The following is a 17,692-nucleotide window of genomic DNA, read 5'->3' as shown; positions in this document are numbered from 1 at the left end:
ACAGGCACACGCCACCATGTGGGGCTAATTTTTTGTATTTTAGTAGAAATGGGGTCTCACCATGTTGGCCAGGATGATCTTGATCTTTAACGTCATGGTCTCTCCACCTCGGCCTCTCAAAGTGCTGGAATTACAGGCATGAGCTACTGTGCCCGGCCAAGAACTTAATTCTTATTAGTTTCACGTAGCCTACAGTAAAATTGGTTATATTATTGCATAAAGTTGCCATTTCCAAGGACCTATTGATGAGTTTAAGTGAGAACTTATAGTTAATAGCAAACGTCCTCAAGGGATAAATGTGAAAATACATGATTGTTTCCTTTCTTAATATCAGAATATTATAATGAGCTTGATAATACATAAAATCATTCTGGTATCCAAATCATCTTGTATAGCAATTGACCTTTAACATTTCTGAGGTTATTGGATTCCATACCTAAATCACCTGCTAAACAAAGCAGAATTTTCCTTTTCCCTCTGAGATCAAGGAGAAGACCCCAGGCCTGATATTCTGAGATTTGGCAAATAAACCTAAGTTTCTCTTATGTAGATCTTTCATGTTGTGATAGATTTTCATTGTATGCCTTTATTTTTCCTGATCTCTAAGGTTGCTTTTGCAATCAGCATATTCCCTCCAATTCTTTGATCAGTTTAGTCACCCTTTATCAGGTCTTATAACTTCCTTAAGGAGTGGCAGTTTACTGTGAGCTGTGCAAGGGCAGGCATGGAATTGCATTAACTTCTTTGTGTTGCACACAATCTCCTGTGAAGCACTTACTCTGTGCCAGGCATTCTGCTAAGAAGTAAATACAAAAGTGAATAAGACAGTATTCCCTGCCTTCAAAGGGCGAATGGTTCAATATTTCTAGGAAATTTTCTGGATTTCTTACTTGGATCAAAAATGGTAGTTCAGAATCCTATCACCAAACTGTAAGAATATTTGGCACTAGTTCTTCTGAATTTATACATCACCATAGAAGGACCCACATAAATGTGTATCTGCTAGGTCTGTGCCCCTTTTCACTAGCTCTCAGGGTCTTCCTGTGATTGGCCTAGTGTATGTGTCTTTGGCCTTTGACAAAGAAAAGATCCTTAACACAATCCTATCAGGTATTATTTCAACTTACATGTGAGGAAACTGAAGCTCAAAGTGGTTATAGAAATAATAAAACTGGCTGGGTGCGGTGGCTCATGCCTGTAATCCTAATACTTTGGGAGGCGGAGACGGGTGGATCACGAGGTCAGGGGATTGAAACCATCCTGGCCAACATGGTGAAACCCCATCTCTACTAAAAATAAAAATTAGCTGGGTGTGGTGTCGAGTGCATGTAATGCCAGCTACTCGGGAGGCCAAGGCAGGAGAATCACTTGAACCTGGGAGGTGGAGGTTGCAGTGAGCTGAGATTGCACCACTGCACTCCAGCCTGGCAACAGAGTGAGACTCCATCAAAAAAAAGAAAGAAAGAGAGAGAGAGAGAGAGAAAGGAGGGAGGGAGGGAGGGAGAAAGAAGGAAAGAGAAATAATAAAACTTTAATTTGTATATCATTTTATAGTTTTATGATTTTATAATTTAAATGATATGCAGATAACTGTATCATGATAAGTTTCTGTGTGTGTGTGTGTGTGTGTGTGTGTGTGTGTGATCTCATAGCAGCTGCAGGGATCTTTACATTAAGTCAGATCAGATCACTTTCTTGGTTAAATCCCTCCAATAGCTTTCCATCACACTCAGAATAAAAATATTCCTTTCTTTTCTGACCTCATTTTTAAATCTTTTACTCTGTTACTTACTACAGTCCAGATGGTCTTCTTTTGGTTCTGAAAATGGCAGACCTGTTTCCACCTGAGGTCCTTTTACCGTGCTGTTCTTCTAGATCCATTAAGGGGCTGGTTCCTTCACTCAGTTCTCAGCTCAGATACCACCTTCCCCATGAGCCTTCTCTGACCACTATAAAGTACCAACCCTCCCCTCCTTTCAGATTGCTCTCTAGCATGTTATGATGTTTTGTTTTCTTCCATCCCTTATTATGATCTAAATTTCTTTTATTTGTTAACTTGTTTATTATTATTCTCCTTCCCTTGACTAAAATGTAAGCCAACAAGAGCAGAGACTTGTTCCGTTTCATTGATGTAGACTCGCCCCTAGAACTCTGCTATAGTAGGTGCTCAATAAATACTTGTTGAATAAATAATGCACTTGATTATGCATTAATGTTTTTAGATGGAAATCCTTAGCCCTTTCTAGCCTCATGTTTATATATTCTCCCTAGGCAATTTCATTTACTCCTGTGGATTTTTCTACCTTTCTCAGTGTTTTTCTCCAGCCCAGAGCTTTGTTTCTGAAATGACCAGCTCTAAGCTGTTTGACCTTTTTTTTTTTCATTTCCCATACTTGTTGTTTATGTAATTTTAACTTTCATAATCAAAGATACTCTTGACCTTTGGGTGATAGCCAAGGGAATCTACATTAACATTATAAAATACTAACACATTTTAACATTTATATTTAGAAGGAACTTAGAGTTTATCTACTATAAATTCATGACTTTAAATGTGGATGGAGAAACTGAAGTCCAAGATAATTACTGCTACAAGTACCACAGCTAGCATGTAGCATAACCCAGAATTTCCAGGGTACATTCTTCTTTCCACATTATGGTTATTTGCCTACTTAGACCATACCTCTCCTTTTGTTGATGTGTTTTTTTACACACATTTATTTACTGAGATATAATTCAAATAGCAGAAAATTCACCTTTGAAAGTATGAAATTCAGTGGTTTTTAATATATTTGCAGAATTCTGAAATCATCTCCACAATCTAATTTTAGAACATATTCATCACTCCAAAAGAAACCTCATACCCGTTAGTAATCACTCTCCTTCTAGCTCCCCCATGTTAAAATTCCTCTTCTTCAACCATAGGAAACCATTAGTCTACTTTTTGTCTCTATGAATTTGCCTATTCTGAACATTTCATATAAATAGAATCATATAATATACGGCCTTTCGTGTCTGGCTTCTTTCACTTAGCTTAATGTTTTCAAGTTTCATTCATGTGATAGTATTTCCCTTTTTGTTTTGTTTAACCAAAGCTGCTTTCTCTAACTGCCTTTAATATGTCTTTGAGCACAAAATTAAACATTAAATATCCTGCAAGCCAAAGACAAAAAAAAGAGAAACATAAATATATTACTCTGCTCTGGTTACTCATAAAGGAAGTGGATAGTTTGTCATGTACACAGATTTTTTTAGCACTATATTTTAAGGAAAATCATAGATGCAGTCCTTTAATCTGGCCAGATGGATGCGTCTTTTGATTATTTAAAGCATTTTTCTTAACTTTCTTAGTCTAACAGTTCCCTGCTTCCCTTAAGTTGGGTACGCTGCACAGTGTTGAAAGGGGTGAGAGGACTACCTTGTGGTGTCCTCAAATGACGCTTCTTTTTTGTGTATAAGAGTAAATTTTTATGTAGTATTTACCAATATGTTACTTGACCACCACCATTAATTCTCAGAATTTTTCTTCCATTTATGATCATGATACTAACTTTAATCTCAAATTTGTGTAATTTTCTTATACCACTTCGTTTCTGAAAAGGGTCAATGACTTTACCAACCCAAAATATGTTCCAAATAATGCAAATTCTCTAGCAAATGTGGGGAGAGAGAGCAGGAAGTTGTACCTCGCTAGAAATGAAAAGAGGAATATGTTTGATTGTTGATGTCTATGATTGATTGTTGATGTCTATGTACCATGGATTTGACCACATATATTTTTTTTCTTTTTGAGGGCCCTCAGGTACAGAGAATTAAATTAACACAATACTCCTAAACTAACAGAAAACTATTTTTATCAGTTCATGAAAGGTCTTGTTTTCATTTTAATTTTTACCTCTCTCTTATACATGCCCTCCTATGTGTTTGATATATGTTCTTAAAAGGCATGTGTCATTACAGGGTATTTAGTGTTATTGGGTGTCAATGAGTAATTTTATTTGTAATATTGTGTCATAAATCTCATTCGGTATTTTTTTTTATCACTAAACCTTTAAAGCCTATTTATGTTGCTGGATTTACATTGATTTTATTGTTTTAACTGCTGCATAATATTGTATAGTATATATCTACATTTTATTTTTCCATTCCTCTAGCAATGGACATCTGCTACAGTGACATAGAGAGATTTCTCATCCTTACCTCTTTAGAGACCTGAGGAAGAATTGTTTTGGTGTGTATGTCTAGGAGAGTAGTTGGTGGTGGGGAGGCATAGGACCTAAATACACTATTTTCTTTATCCAGCCTCTTTAGTGCATAGCTGGCATCCTCCCAGTCCCACCTCTACTCTAGCCATCATTGTAGAGATCAGGGCTGGGCCAGCATGCAGGCGGCAGCAAATAAACGTATGTTGCTTTTATCTAGATCTTTCATGTTGTGATAGGTTTTCATTGTATGCCTTTATTTTTCCTGATCTCTAAGGTTGTTTTTGCAATCAGCATATTGCTAGGTGCCAGTGTACTAGGTAGTGCCTCACTTCTCATTTCCTACTCTGGGACTTCTCTGAGACAGAGATGAGGAACACTCAGAGAATCTGCTCAGCACTCGGTCCTGTATGTGAAATAGGGATAGGGAGCAAGAGGTTAATGATCCCAAGGCTACTCATGCTTCCCCTTGCGTCCCCTTGGGGGACGGTTCTGATACATAATCTGTAAGGATCTTAAGACTGAGTAGTTGCCAGCATTGGTTGTTAATTTGAAAATGCATCTTTGTCTTGGTTTTCCCTTCTTCCCTATTTCAGTCCCCCAGTTCCTCATTCCTGCTCCTTGGTATTATTTCTCAAGTGAACTATCTGTAGACAAGTCTCTGACTCAGGCTCTGCTCTCAGGGGCTACCCAGCATACAGTCTTATCCCTGAGTGCCACCAGATTGCAATCCTGTGCATCTGCACCCTGATCTGAATAGTTTGGTCAGTCTTTAGCTTGTGGGTCAGAGACTAGGCCGTTTCAAATCTTTAGCACACCACCTTTCAATAAGAACTTTTGCTTTTGCTTAGAAGGCATGCAGTTATTCCCTGGGTGGATATTGTCATTTGTGGGTCAGTGACTTTTCTTTTTACCCTTACTGCAGTTATTTTCAAAATGTGATTACAATATATCTGCCCTAGTAATTATAAAACACCTCTCCCACAAACACTGCTCCTCTACCTTCTTGTGATTTGTGACTTTTGATGCTTGTGATGTGTTCGTGGCTTTTAGGTAGTGCATGTGTCGTAGATGTGCTATAAGAGAGACTGAAAATAATTGCTTCTCAATACTTGTTAATATGGAGTATTAACACAATATGATTTATATTTTCTAGTGGAAGTTACTGCATCAGTTTACATCCTAGAGTATGACTTGTTCTGTCAATTGTCACTTGGGTTTACTTAGGGAAAAATGATCATTTCTTTGGTGGACACAGGTCAATATTAATGCATTTTGGTTTGTGAATGCCAACACATTGAACTGGGTCCATCATCATAAAAAAGCACAAATCATGACCCCCTGAAAGCAGGAAATCAGATCAACTTCCTTAAGGGAATGTGTGTTTTTTTTCTCATATTGGAATGCTTTTAAAATCTCACTATCCCCTTCTGCTTCTGTTGTGTAAACAGGTGGTGAATACATACACTCCAGGAAAGAAGATTTGGCTTGAAGGTGTGGTGACCACCTCAGCTGGAGGCACAAACAATCTATCAGATTCTTATGCTGCAGGATTCTTGTGAGTAACACTTGGAATTTCACCCCCAGGGGCTTTCAGGAGGGAAGGACAGTGAATCTCAGACATTGCTGATTATTATTCTGCGCATTGGAGGGGTGAGGCGCGTTTCCCAATGAAAGTTCATTTCATTCATTTGTGTATGTCTTAAACCATTCAACAGTGACCAATGCCTTCTCTAGATATTAAAATGTCAGGCACAGGCATCAGAGCAGAGATTATCGAAAGTAATAGTAGTAACAGTAATAATTAAAGTAATAAGAGCTTTATTGAATGTCAAAAGTTCAAAACAACATACATTTTCTAATCCAATTTTCATTATAGTCTTGGGAGATAGGTAACAATAAAGCATGGTTTTTTCCCTGCAGAAAAAATATGATTGGAGGAACTTGGATAGGAGATAACTGCAAAACTGTAGGAGATAAGTGCCATAACCATACTTTTAATGATACAGTGCTTATCATGGACCAAGTATTGTCTGAAGTCTTTATTTATATTTTATAGCTTAACAACCAATGAAATAGATGCTACTGCTTTTATGACAATTTAGTGAAATAGATGCTATTATTATCCCATTTACAGATGAGAAAACTGAAAGAGTTGAAGTAACTTGTCCAAGATCATTCATTTAGTTAGTGGTACAGCTTGGACCCAAACCCAGGCAGTTTGCTCCAGAGTACAGCTTCTTTATTATTGCAATGGACCACCCGTCTTTCTGCGTCACATGGTGTGTCTACAAACAAAAAATGGCAGACATGCAAAGGAATAAATAATTTCTGTGACTGGGAGTATCAGGAAGGACTTCATGGAGGAAGTGGCATTTGAGTGCAGCATAGTAGGATTACTCTAATTTCTGTAGGTGGGAGTCACGGTGATGGCAGAGAGGAGAATTCTAGGCCCAAGAAACATCATGAGCAAAGGCACAGAGGAGCAGAGAATGACTAATGTGACTAAAGCCTTGTTATCTGCGGGGATACAGTGAGGGCTGAGACTAAGGAAAGGATTTGTCACCAAATTACAGAAGGTCTTAAAAACCTGGTAGAGGAAGTGAGGCCTTGTTCTGTATTCACAGAAAGCCATTGAAGATTCTGAAGGAGAAAGAGAGAGAGAATCTGATCTGTGTTTTAAAACTTTGGCTTTGGCAATAGTTATCACAAGAGTTGGGAAGGAATGGGAAAATGAACTTGAAGGCTACTATAGTCGTCTGGAGAATGACTTAAGCCAGAAGCATAAGGGCCTCTCATTAGCCTGCTAGTGTCATGTGGCAGGGACAAACCCCTCAGGACCACTAAGTGACTTGTTCCTGCTCCAGTACAGTCCTGTGGTCTTGGATTTTTGACTGAGCAATGTCCTCCTAAGAACTGCACTTTGCCCTCAGCTATGTGTTTTGCTACTTACAACTGTTCCTAATTATGCAGCTTCAGTTCCCCCCATAGAGGCCGCTTTTTTAATACATGAATGAAGGACAAATCAGGCCAGCCAAGTGGAATGCCTTTACAGGTAGAGTTCTGGCAAATGCAGATGAAGAAAATGAGTCATTGTAATTCATGGTGATACCTTGGGTCTTCCATTTCTGTGTCCTCAGCATCCAACCTTGTGTAGCACAGACACTGTCAGCAAGCATGGTTCAAATCCATGAAGCAGAGTGAGTCGGCCTTTGATATAGTGTTGCTAAGAATCTTCTTTCAAAAGTATACTCCCAGCCAGGCACGTGGCTCATGCCCGTAATCCCAGTACTTTAGGAGGCCAAAGTGGACCGATCACTTGAGGTCAGGAGTTCGAGACCAACCTAGCCAATATGGTGAAACCCCATCCCTACTAAAAATAGAAATATTAGCTGGGCACGGTGGCACGCAGCTGTAGTCGCAGCTACTCAGGAGGCTGAGGCAGGAGAATCATTTGAATCTGGGAAGCGGAGGTTGCAGTGACCCAAGACTGCATTCCAGCCTCGGAAACAGAGCAAGACTCTGTCCTCCCTGAAGAAAACCCACGAAAGTACACTCCCACTCTCCACTGGGTTGATATGAGATCTGTTGAAAGAGTGAGAAGCCAGGGCGTCAGTGCTGCAGGGACTCCCTTCGAATCAGCAGAGGAATGGCATTTACTCAACAGTCACCACAGGATGCTGCTGTAGGGCCCAGCAAGAGCCGGTTGTACTGAGTGGTTTTGTGAGCATTCTTCCCTTTAGGGAATGATAGAAATGAAAAATACCACGGACCTTCATGGAGGAAGTTAGAGCAGAGAACTACCTTTTCATGAGCATCAGCCAAATAGCCATAGATCCCTACAGTCACTCTGGAGAATACGGATCAACATAGTTGTTTACATTCCGATTGTAATTCAGCTATCCAATGCTTGGTTGACACAGATCAGTTGAAAGCTAGTTTATTCTGCTCCTGGTCTCTCTTACCTCTTTGTCACCCATTTGGTCTCAACTCCACTGGCAGCACCCAGCAATGTGGCCTTTGAGTCCAGTTCTCCAAGGGGCATAAATTGTTTCCTATGGCGGGCAGTGGGGGCAGTAAAGCATTCTAGGAAGCTCTAGGAGGCTAGCAAGAAATGAAAAAGAAGGCATTTTCCAGCCTTTTTGAAATATTAATATATCACATAACAATGATTTCACCAGGACTTATACACATGCATGTATGCATAAATCAGAATTCACTACTCTGTGCAAGAGTAGTGTTTTCTAGCTAGGGCTTTGAGATTCTTTGGTGTACCACAAATACTCCTGGCATGTTGCTGTGTCTCAAGCACCTAACAGTGTCTGGCACATAGTAGATATTCACCTTTAGTGGAGTGGAAAATAATGGCAGGGTAGCATCTTTGGTGGGATATACCAGTCATTGTATCAGCTTTCTCCAGCCAAGCATGGAAAGGAGCCTTGGAAGACTATTTGTTTCCCTCTCTGAGGGGGCTTGTTATTATAGGAGGAAGATGAAGATAACTTTAGTACTAATCATTCTATTCTGAAAGCCATGGGGAAGCAGTAGTTCTGGTTATAGTTATTTTTGAATGTTCCAGATTCTGCATGTACATATAGGAATGTAGGTTTGCAGGGAGGATCCATATTCTTCCCCCTCATTTTTGGATTCCTTAAATATCTTCCTATACACTAGTGAAAACATGAGGTTTGTGAATTGATATTTATTTGTTGAGTATATACTCTATGCAGGTCACTAAGCTAGGCTCTGTAGAGGTCAAAAGTAGAAATTTGATATGATTCCTTTAAATGTGTATACACAGGCATTTATATACGTAGTGCTTTACCAATGACTTACATGGTCACACAAGCATTTTTGTGTATCTTCTCAATTCTGAAAATAATGCCTAGCAATTAGCATTGACTAATGTTATTGAATGAATAATGAATGAGTGAACAAATGAGATATTTTCATATGTAAAAACAACAAGACAGAGCCCTATATTGGCATGAAGATGCTGGTAGATGGAGGGACTCACATACGTGACTATGTGTTTCTTCATTGTTTTGTTTCTTCCTTCATTTAACAAGCATACGGATGGAAAGTTGAATAAGACAATTTGCTTTTAAAATACTTGTTAGATATAGACCCTACTGTATTTGTGCCATTTCAGTGTAGAAAGAACACTACTTAAGAGGCATTAGCCCACAATTCATGTAATAGTTCTATCACAAGATAGCCTTTGATAAGGTATTTCATAGTATGTCTCAGTGGCTAAAGGAAAAGCTAGTATCTTGATGTCTAGGATTGCCAAATTAATAAAAATGATGAAGGCAAACAGCTTGTTTAGCCATGTCATGCTCCAAAAGTAATTTCAATTCCCTAGGTCACAATGTTCCAATTTGAACAACAACAACAAAAATAATTCTACTATATTACAGTCAGATTTTCCTTTTGATTTAAAACTTTTGTTTTGTGTTTTGCTTTGCTTTTTTGTTTTATTTTTGTAACTCTAATTGTCAGTAAATATTTGTTAGTTTTTATGATAATAAAATATAATTGTAAATGTGAAAAACATTTGAATATAGAAATAATATTTATTCACAGTATAAAAATCAGCAATGCTCTTTATTCCAGCAAGGAAAAAACTTAATTCTACAAGTCACGGGCTTGGAGCTCCATATGGTTTCAGATTTGGGAAATCATAACTATGCGTAATTTTTCCCAGTGTGCTGAATGGTGATTCTCAAACTTCCCAGAATCTAATTTTATCCAGACAGATTTCAAGTCAACAGAGTATTGAGTACCTACAGTGTGCCAGAAACGGTGATGGGTGTTTGGGGTACAAGTTCAGACATTATGTCTATGCTTGATGAGCTCATAACTGACAAGGGAAAAGTAAAGAAGTAAGTGATTCTGTGGATTTTCTGAGGGTATGAATAAGAGATCTGGGGAAGTACAGAGGAAGGTACTACTGTTGGCTGGGGCAGCAGAGTTTAGAAGAAAATTACACTTGATTTGGAGATTCATATATGAGAAGATATTTGCCAGATAAAAAGGGGTGGGTTCAAGGAAGAGAGGAAGGGAATTCTAAGCAGAAGTTAAAACATGCATAAAGACTTAGGTAAGTGTAAGAAAGCAGTGTGTATTTGGGTAGCTAAGAGTAATTTCATGTGGCTTGGAGCCTATGGGAAATGGGGTTTAGGGTGAGAGAAGAGGGGAAAGAGGTGACAGATAAAGCTGGACACACATATGTTAAGGACAGGCTGTGAAATGCCTTATCTTTCATAAAGGGAAGACTGAATTTCTAAGCCACATTTATTCCATGTATTATTACAAGTAGTAGTTTCCCTAAGTTTCAGAAGTAGGACGAGAAAGAGAACCCCAAATGAACGCATTAATGGATGAATGAGCTGAAAGTGTAAATAATGAAGGCAGAGTCAGTGGTGTTGGAAGAACAAAGAGGGCAGTCTTTGAAGAATGGCATGCCCTAGAAAGTGGGTGTTTGGCATAGTGGGATAGATGATAAGTGTGTGAACAATGCACGTCCTCCACTACAAAATATGTGTGATGGTGGCATACTTGAATCCCTGAATAGTTACTTGTAGTGCCAATGAAAATTATTGCATTGACTACTGACAGTGATATATGACGGTTACTAATGATTAGACTATGTTTGCATAGGTCATAGGAGTATTTGAGTTAGAGTTTTGTTAAAGGTACATGTTCAGTGACAGGGTATAAGCAGGGGAGTTTGAGGAATGGAATGCATAATGTGTGTTCTTCTGTAATTGTATGTCCTTTGGCCGGGAGGGATGACATTAGGCTTACAAATGGCTAGGGTGTTTATTTGTTAGTATTTCAGTAATAAAATGTTAAGTCATTAACAACAAACTAATGATCAAGGGTGATTCATTTTACTCCCTTAGACTTCTGTTTCTTTTTCTATCAAATTAAGAGGTTGGATTTGATAATCTCTAAAATATATTACAGCTGTGAATTTAATGCTTAAAATAACCCTCTTTAAAGTACTAAATAAATTTGGTGATGAGAGATTGGTATATACGTAGACAATCTCTATAGAGCTTGTTATATGCCATTTTTAAAATGTATTGATGTAGCTCTTTTTCTCTGCCTTTTAGATGGTTGAACACTTTAGGAATGCTGGCCAATCAGGGCATTGATGTTGTGATACGGCACTCATTTTTTGACCATGGATACAATCATCTCGTGGACCAGAATTTTAACCCATTACCAGTAAGTGTGGGATAAAGCTTCCCAATTCCTTTTCCATATCACTCAGTTCTTTTGATCATGCCTTGTTCCATACTAGGAGAATATTTTTCCTCTTGCTGTTACCAGTTAATTTCATAAATTGAACAGAAGCATTCTTATTTTTGTTTCCTTGATCCATTTCACAGACTTTTGGCTTCACTACCCACGCACACACACACACACACACACACACACACACACATCTATATACTCACTTTTATATATAGACATACATATGTATGTGCAGTATGCAATATACGTATATTCATTTATATATATTTGTATATCTATTACTATTGTTTTAACAATCCTTGTGCAGTTTAGATTCTCCATCTACTTGTGGCCTGTTTGAACTCTGCTTGAGAGTGAATTTTTTCCAGATTGTTTTATTTTAATGCTAATAGGAGACATTAGTTAACATCAAATGCAACATGTTGAAAGCAGATGGGGGAGTGTTAGCCAAGATCAGACGCACTAGGAACCCATCTCTTGGGGAGTGGCTGAAGTGCAATTACATTTAGATGTGGAGCCTTATGTGACAATGAGGGGATTTACCAAGAGTGCCAACTTCTCTAGGAAAGAAAAGGAAAGAGAAGAATAAACTAGAATGGCAAAAGCAGAAATCTGGGTTTGTCTAGTGACCTTATTGGCCAATTCCACTGACCAGAAAAGCTATGCTTACCAGAAATATGACAAGGGTTATCCTTTGTCACAGAAGTCATGGTCATGACAAAGATCAGACCCCTCTCATCAAGTCATAGAATTAAGAGCTGGAATTTGCCTTTGAGATGATCCAGTTCCACTTCATTTAACAGAGGGCCTGCTGGCTAGGGGTGGGGCAAGGAGGTGGGGACGTCATGTAGAGCTAGCCCTGAAACCTGTTTCTGTGCCCAGATTCGGTGCTCTTTCTACAGAACTACTTGTTGCCCTGGGGTCCACAATAAGCAAACCCAAACTGGAATCAGTGAGCATTCCTACCACTTGCCTCTCTCTGCCTATTTCTACCACTCCCTCCACTCCCCAAGCCCTGAGACAGGAATCCTCCAAGCCCGAAGCAGAGAACAATGCTCACAGCACCAGTTCCACATCTCAATTACAACAAAGTAATTGTTGTATCACTTGGTGTACATGACTCCAAGAGTTCAATTAAATCACAAAGAGTAAAACTAACTAGCATAGCTGCTTTCGTTTGCTGGACAAGAGTACCTCTCCCAAGGTACATGTGTAGGAGACAGGTGGAAAGGGGTAAAAAGAGAATTTTCAGTTTGGAAGCATAGAGGATTGTTTTGTTTTATTTTTGCCGAAATAAAATAATTTTAAAAGTATCTATGAAATGTAAGCACTAAACAAATATAATAGCACACAGAAATAAATATTTATCGAACATAAGGCACAGGAGAGGACTAGTAATAGATAAGCGAATCAACAAGTAAGAGCACTGCTTGGCCCTTCAGGGTGCCTGTGCAGGAAAGCCTTCTCTGAGAAGGTGACATGTAAGCCAAAAGCCCAATTACAGTAAAGAGCCAGCTATGCAGATTTCACAAAAGAACTTTCCAGGCCAGGGAAGAAACTTACACAAAAAAAACTTACACAAGGCAGGAACACACTTGGCATGTTTGAAGATACACAAGAATACTAGAGTGACCGGGGCATGATGAGGAAGGGGGAGAAGTTGGAAATGAGGTAGGCAGGAGTCATACCACCTAGGGCTTTGTATGCTGAAAGGAGTTGACTTGTAAATAATATGAAAAGCCATTGGAAGGCCTAATCAGGGAAGTAACATGATCTAACTTACATTTTAAACAGATCACCCTGGCATAATTAATGCATCAAATGTTAGTTATAAAAGATGCAGATAATAGTTAACAATGTATAGATCACTTTCAAAAATGGCATCTACAATGCTCTGAACACTTCCCTCTGTCCTTCTTTTTTTAAATTTCCTTTTTTCCTTTATTTCTTTCATCACTCATTCAAATTTCATTCGCCCTTCTTGATCACTCACTGTGTGCTGATTGCTGTTCCTGGCAATAGGCCACTGTGATGAACCAAAAAGACAAGGTTCCTAAACTCTTGGAGTTTGCAGTGTAGTGAACTGTACTGAGAAATGGCAAATAATAAATATATAAACCAGATAATTGCAACTTGTCATAATTGTTCTGAAAAGAACCTGGTGAGATAAATATGACTATTGATACTTATTTCGCTAAAGAGAAACTAAGGTTCTATGACATTGTTGAGTGACTTATCCAAGGTCAGATGAGTAGTAACAGAGCTGGAACTCAGAGTTTTCCAGTTCTAAATTGTGTTTTGTTTTCACCGTCCCACATTATTTCTTACGGTAGCTACTTAGATGTCTTTGCTGTAGTCTGAGGCCAACATTGCCTTAGAATTGAGTCTGGAAATGAAAACAGGTATGTTGGGAAATTGAAGAGAAGAAAACGGACTAGAAAAACATGGTCTTTGGGTGACTAGACAGGCTTCATTTCCAGAGCTGCACAAACTTGGATTCCATATCAACCCTCTTTGTACCTTTGCATGGCCATGTATAAGTGAAGGATATCAGTCCTCATGGCTTTGTCGCCCTCAAATGAGAGTGGCTGCCAGTGACTTTCTTTAAAAGCATGGCACAAATGACCTTAGTTGGTACACAGTGGAGCAGAGCTCATAGAAGTTCCTAGGAAGAGAAAACAAGTTCCACTGATTCAGCACAAAGGCTCAAATGAGCTGGGCAGCTGTATTTCTGGAAACACCAGCTGTAATAAAGAAATTGTATGTAAAAGCACTTAAAAAGGTAGCAAGCTTCCTTTTTTACCTTTCTTTGCACTAATAAATTCTGCACCTTATAAGTGGAGAACTTGGCAGCTGGGAGAGTATGTCCTAAGTCTCCCCTGGAAGGAATTTACAAGCCTAGACCAGAGCACCAGTCTGACACACATTGCCAGCAGGCCCCTGGAATGTGTAATGGAGACAGACCTGGGAATCGTATTGGTTGCCACTTCAGAGAGTTGTGCAATTGATAACTAAACACTGCCAATAAAAACCTGTGGATTTTACATTGTGATTAAATCTTCAAGAGAGTTTGTTAAGAGCTTAGGGGATTAGTGAGTTGCATTTTGGTTGCCTCCCAAAACCAGTGCTCTTGAATAAATTCCGAAAAAGTGAGCATCCTGGCCTTATGGCTCTTCAACCCATATCCCATGTTACCCTTCCCCCTGCCCAGTCAACCTTAATCCCAGTTTGTGGCATTCTGGCATAGCTCTGGCAGGACCATTTCAATAGCTTCAATCTAAGGTAAGAGAGAATATGAGGATGGCTCTTTAAAAGAGAAACTTGTCCTCAGAAAATATCATTTTCAAATATACCCCATGTTCTTCATGGTTGTTCCAATATAAAAGTGCCACCCACCTCCTGCTGTGACATTTTCCTTCTCCTGGGAAGAGAATATTTAGTTCAGCCGTGCTTCATCACTCGACTCCCACTCTCTTCCCCTGGCCCTCCCAACACTGGGAAAGAGGGGACGTGTGAGTCTCCACAGCCGGTCAGTCAGTCACGGGCTCCAGTGAGAGTAGGCAATGTTTGTGCAGAAGAGATCTGCACATTTGGTGGACATAGTCCAGACCCCACCAGTCATGGGCATTTCTCCTCAGAGAGGGTTTTGGAATTTAGCTAGCTGCTTTTTTTAAGAGCTTGATTTACAGAGATTTCAGGGAAAGGAATGGTGAATTACTAGTCAACATCTTCTTAACTCCCACACCAGGCTGTCTTCACACAATTCAATTCAAAAAACATGGACACCTCAGTTGTGTCTGGCTCTGTGCTTGGCATTCTAGGGACATGCACTTAAATTCATCTATGGAACTAACAATTTGATGTGTGTTTGTGGGACTACAGTTTAATCCTCTATTTGGAATAAAATAAAAAGCTAGATCACATTGGATTGCCTTTTCCACACTGGACACAGTGGTATGGAAACTTACTGCCAGCATGATTTTTTTGCCTGCTTTCCCTGATGAATAATATACATTCAGTTCAGCCCAGTGCACATTTATTGAGTGCCTGCTGTGTACATTGTTCTGGAATATAGTCACTGGTCGTGGATTGGAGTACAACTCACTAGACTATGTTGAGATTAAACCTGTGGTTGCAGTTCCCATAGCAACATGCTCTGAGCCAAGCCATTGCTGCTCAGATATCATCAGAAGGAAACTCTACCCTTTACTCATGCCTGCCTAGCACAGCTGATGAACTTATCACAAGATCCTAGGACAAGATGCTAGATGCTCCATCCCTGTTTCCCTCCAAAGTGTTAGAGACCGTGCCCCGTATGCACTGCTGAGACATGGTGTAGACACAGGTTTAAACCTTTCCCTGTGTAGAGCAAGGACTCCCAGTTACAAACTCATGTTCCATTGATGCTGGATTGATACAAGAAGAATACCATCAAATAAGAAGGCATCATAGGAAACAGCAGCAGCCTGGAATTATGACAAGATTCATGAGTTCCAGTCCTAGCTCTGCCATTAATTAGATGTGTACTTGGTATTCCAGTTTTCCAATCACTTAAATTGGAATAAAAATGCCACCTCTACCTCCAGAAGTTATTGTTACAATCTTTGAAAAAATTAGGTAGAAAAATAGGATTCTGATTTGGTATATACACATACATGTAGAAAATTGTTGGAAGGGACTACATCTAAACGTTAAAAGTGGTTTTCTTTGGATGCAGTTTTTATTTTCTTATGTGAATTTTTTTGTTTGTAAAATTGCTGTGATCAGCATTATTGCTTTTAAGATCTAAAACAAAGGCCTATTTTTCAAAGGAAAGAATGTTTCAAAAAGATTGTATTTTGAATAGCTATGCAAATGTTCACTTATTATTCATGTTTCACTTATTCATAAACACTTTTTACATTCATGCTATGTGCTAGATACTGTGCTAGACACTAGAGACACTGTTCTGCCCTCAAGGAGCTTACAGGAGAGATGGGGAGATAGGCAAGTTAGCAGGGACTATAACAGAAGCCCTATAGTGAGATAGAAGAGGAGTACAGAAGCCAGACTGGGTGGAGGGCAGGCATGGGGCATCAAGGAAGGCTTTCTGGAGGAAAGAGTGCGTGAGCTGAATCTTTAAAAAGGGAAAGTTAGCCTTAGCAAGAAGAGTTTGGGCTCTGGGGAGGAGCTTCCAAACAGAAGCAGTAGCATATGTAACGGTACAGAGGCATTAATTTTCCAGTGAGTCATGTTAGATGGATTAGGAAAAATTAAGAAAGCTTTTCCCATTGCTTTCCAGTGGCCACACAGGGTGTGTGAAAATTAAAGTATTTCAAAGCTACAGACCTGGAGGAGGTAGGGCGGGGGAGGTACAAAACCCAGCCAAACCAGCCTGTGACCTGTTTCTTGGTGTAGCCGCCTTTCTCTTTCTTTTTTTTCCCGTGGGAGCCATCAGGAAGATGAAAGAAGCAGAGTGTACCTGTTTAGGGGTAGCTGTGATGTGAAACTCAATGCTCCCATTAGGGGCCCTGACAAAGACTTCACCATGTGCAGCCTTCCTTTGTGGGAACCTGTGGCTGCTGAGAGAAGGGCATCTTTGGCTGCAGGATCAATCACTGCAACTCAGGCTGGCTCCACGTCAGTGGCTGAAGTGCCTGGGCTGCATGCCCAGTGGACATGACTTGCTTCTTTTCTCCTCTGTGTCTCTAAACCCTGGCTGCTCAAATCAGAGCCTGTGCTCTGCACCATCTGACAGGGAGGCAGTTCTTTTGCCCCTAATGCCTTCACTTAGATGCTCCTCTGATTTTTCTACCGAGTTCTCCTCCCTTGCTTATCAGCCTGAGCGGTGTGCACAGGATGTCGACAACGACACTAGCATTTGTAACCCCTCACTCCGATGGAAGTCCCCTTGGGAAGTAGAAGGAACTCTAGACCTAAAATCCGAAGGTGCAAGCTCAGAATGCAGCACTGCAATGTTCTAGTTACATGAGTCTTCATTTCTTCTCCTGTGAAATAGGGCTAACTGTGCTGGTTTCTGAGAGAGGGAAGTATTTGAAATGTACTGCTTACAAGTATTGGCTTTGGAATCAGACTGACCTACGTCTCCAAACCAGCTCTACCACTTACTAGCTATATGTCCTTGGATTTATAAGCATCAATAAACATCAATTTCCTCTCATAAAATGGAGACAATAATAGTGTCTACCTCAGAGGGTTGTTGGAAAGGACTAAATGAGCCAATG

At 39.7% G+C, this 17,692-nt stretch overlaps 1 protein-coding gene across 1 annotated transcript in view; it reads left to right on the top strand.

Annotated features, from left to right (window-relative positions):
• The window catches only part of HPSE2 (heparanase 2 (inactive)), a 732,977-nt gene that overhangs the window by 572,335 nt on the left and 142,950 nt on the right, over positions 1–17,692 (top strand). Inside the window, exons 8-9 of the mRNA XM_032281250.1 lie at positions 5,654–5,760; positions 11,324–11,438. Coding sequence (XP_032137141.1) covers positions 5,654–5,760; positions 11,324–11,438 — 222 coding nt within the window. The remainder of the gene's footprint in view (positions 1–5,653; positions 5,761–11,323; positions 11,439–17,692) is intronic.

Source organism: Sapajus apella, unplaced genomic scaffold, assembly GCF_009761245.1.
Source record: "Sapajus apella isolate SASKATOON/1434 unplaced genomic scaffold, GSC_monkey_1.0 scaffold13, whole genome shotgun sequence".
Lineage (NCBI taxonomy): Eukaryota > Metazoa > Chordata > Mammalia > Primates > Cebidae > Sapajus > Sapajus apella.
The sequence above is the reverse complement of the archived record's forward strand: the minus strand, read 5'-3'. Positions and strand labels throughout refer to the sequence as shown.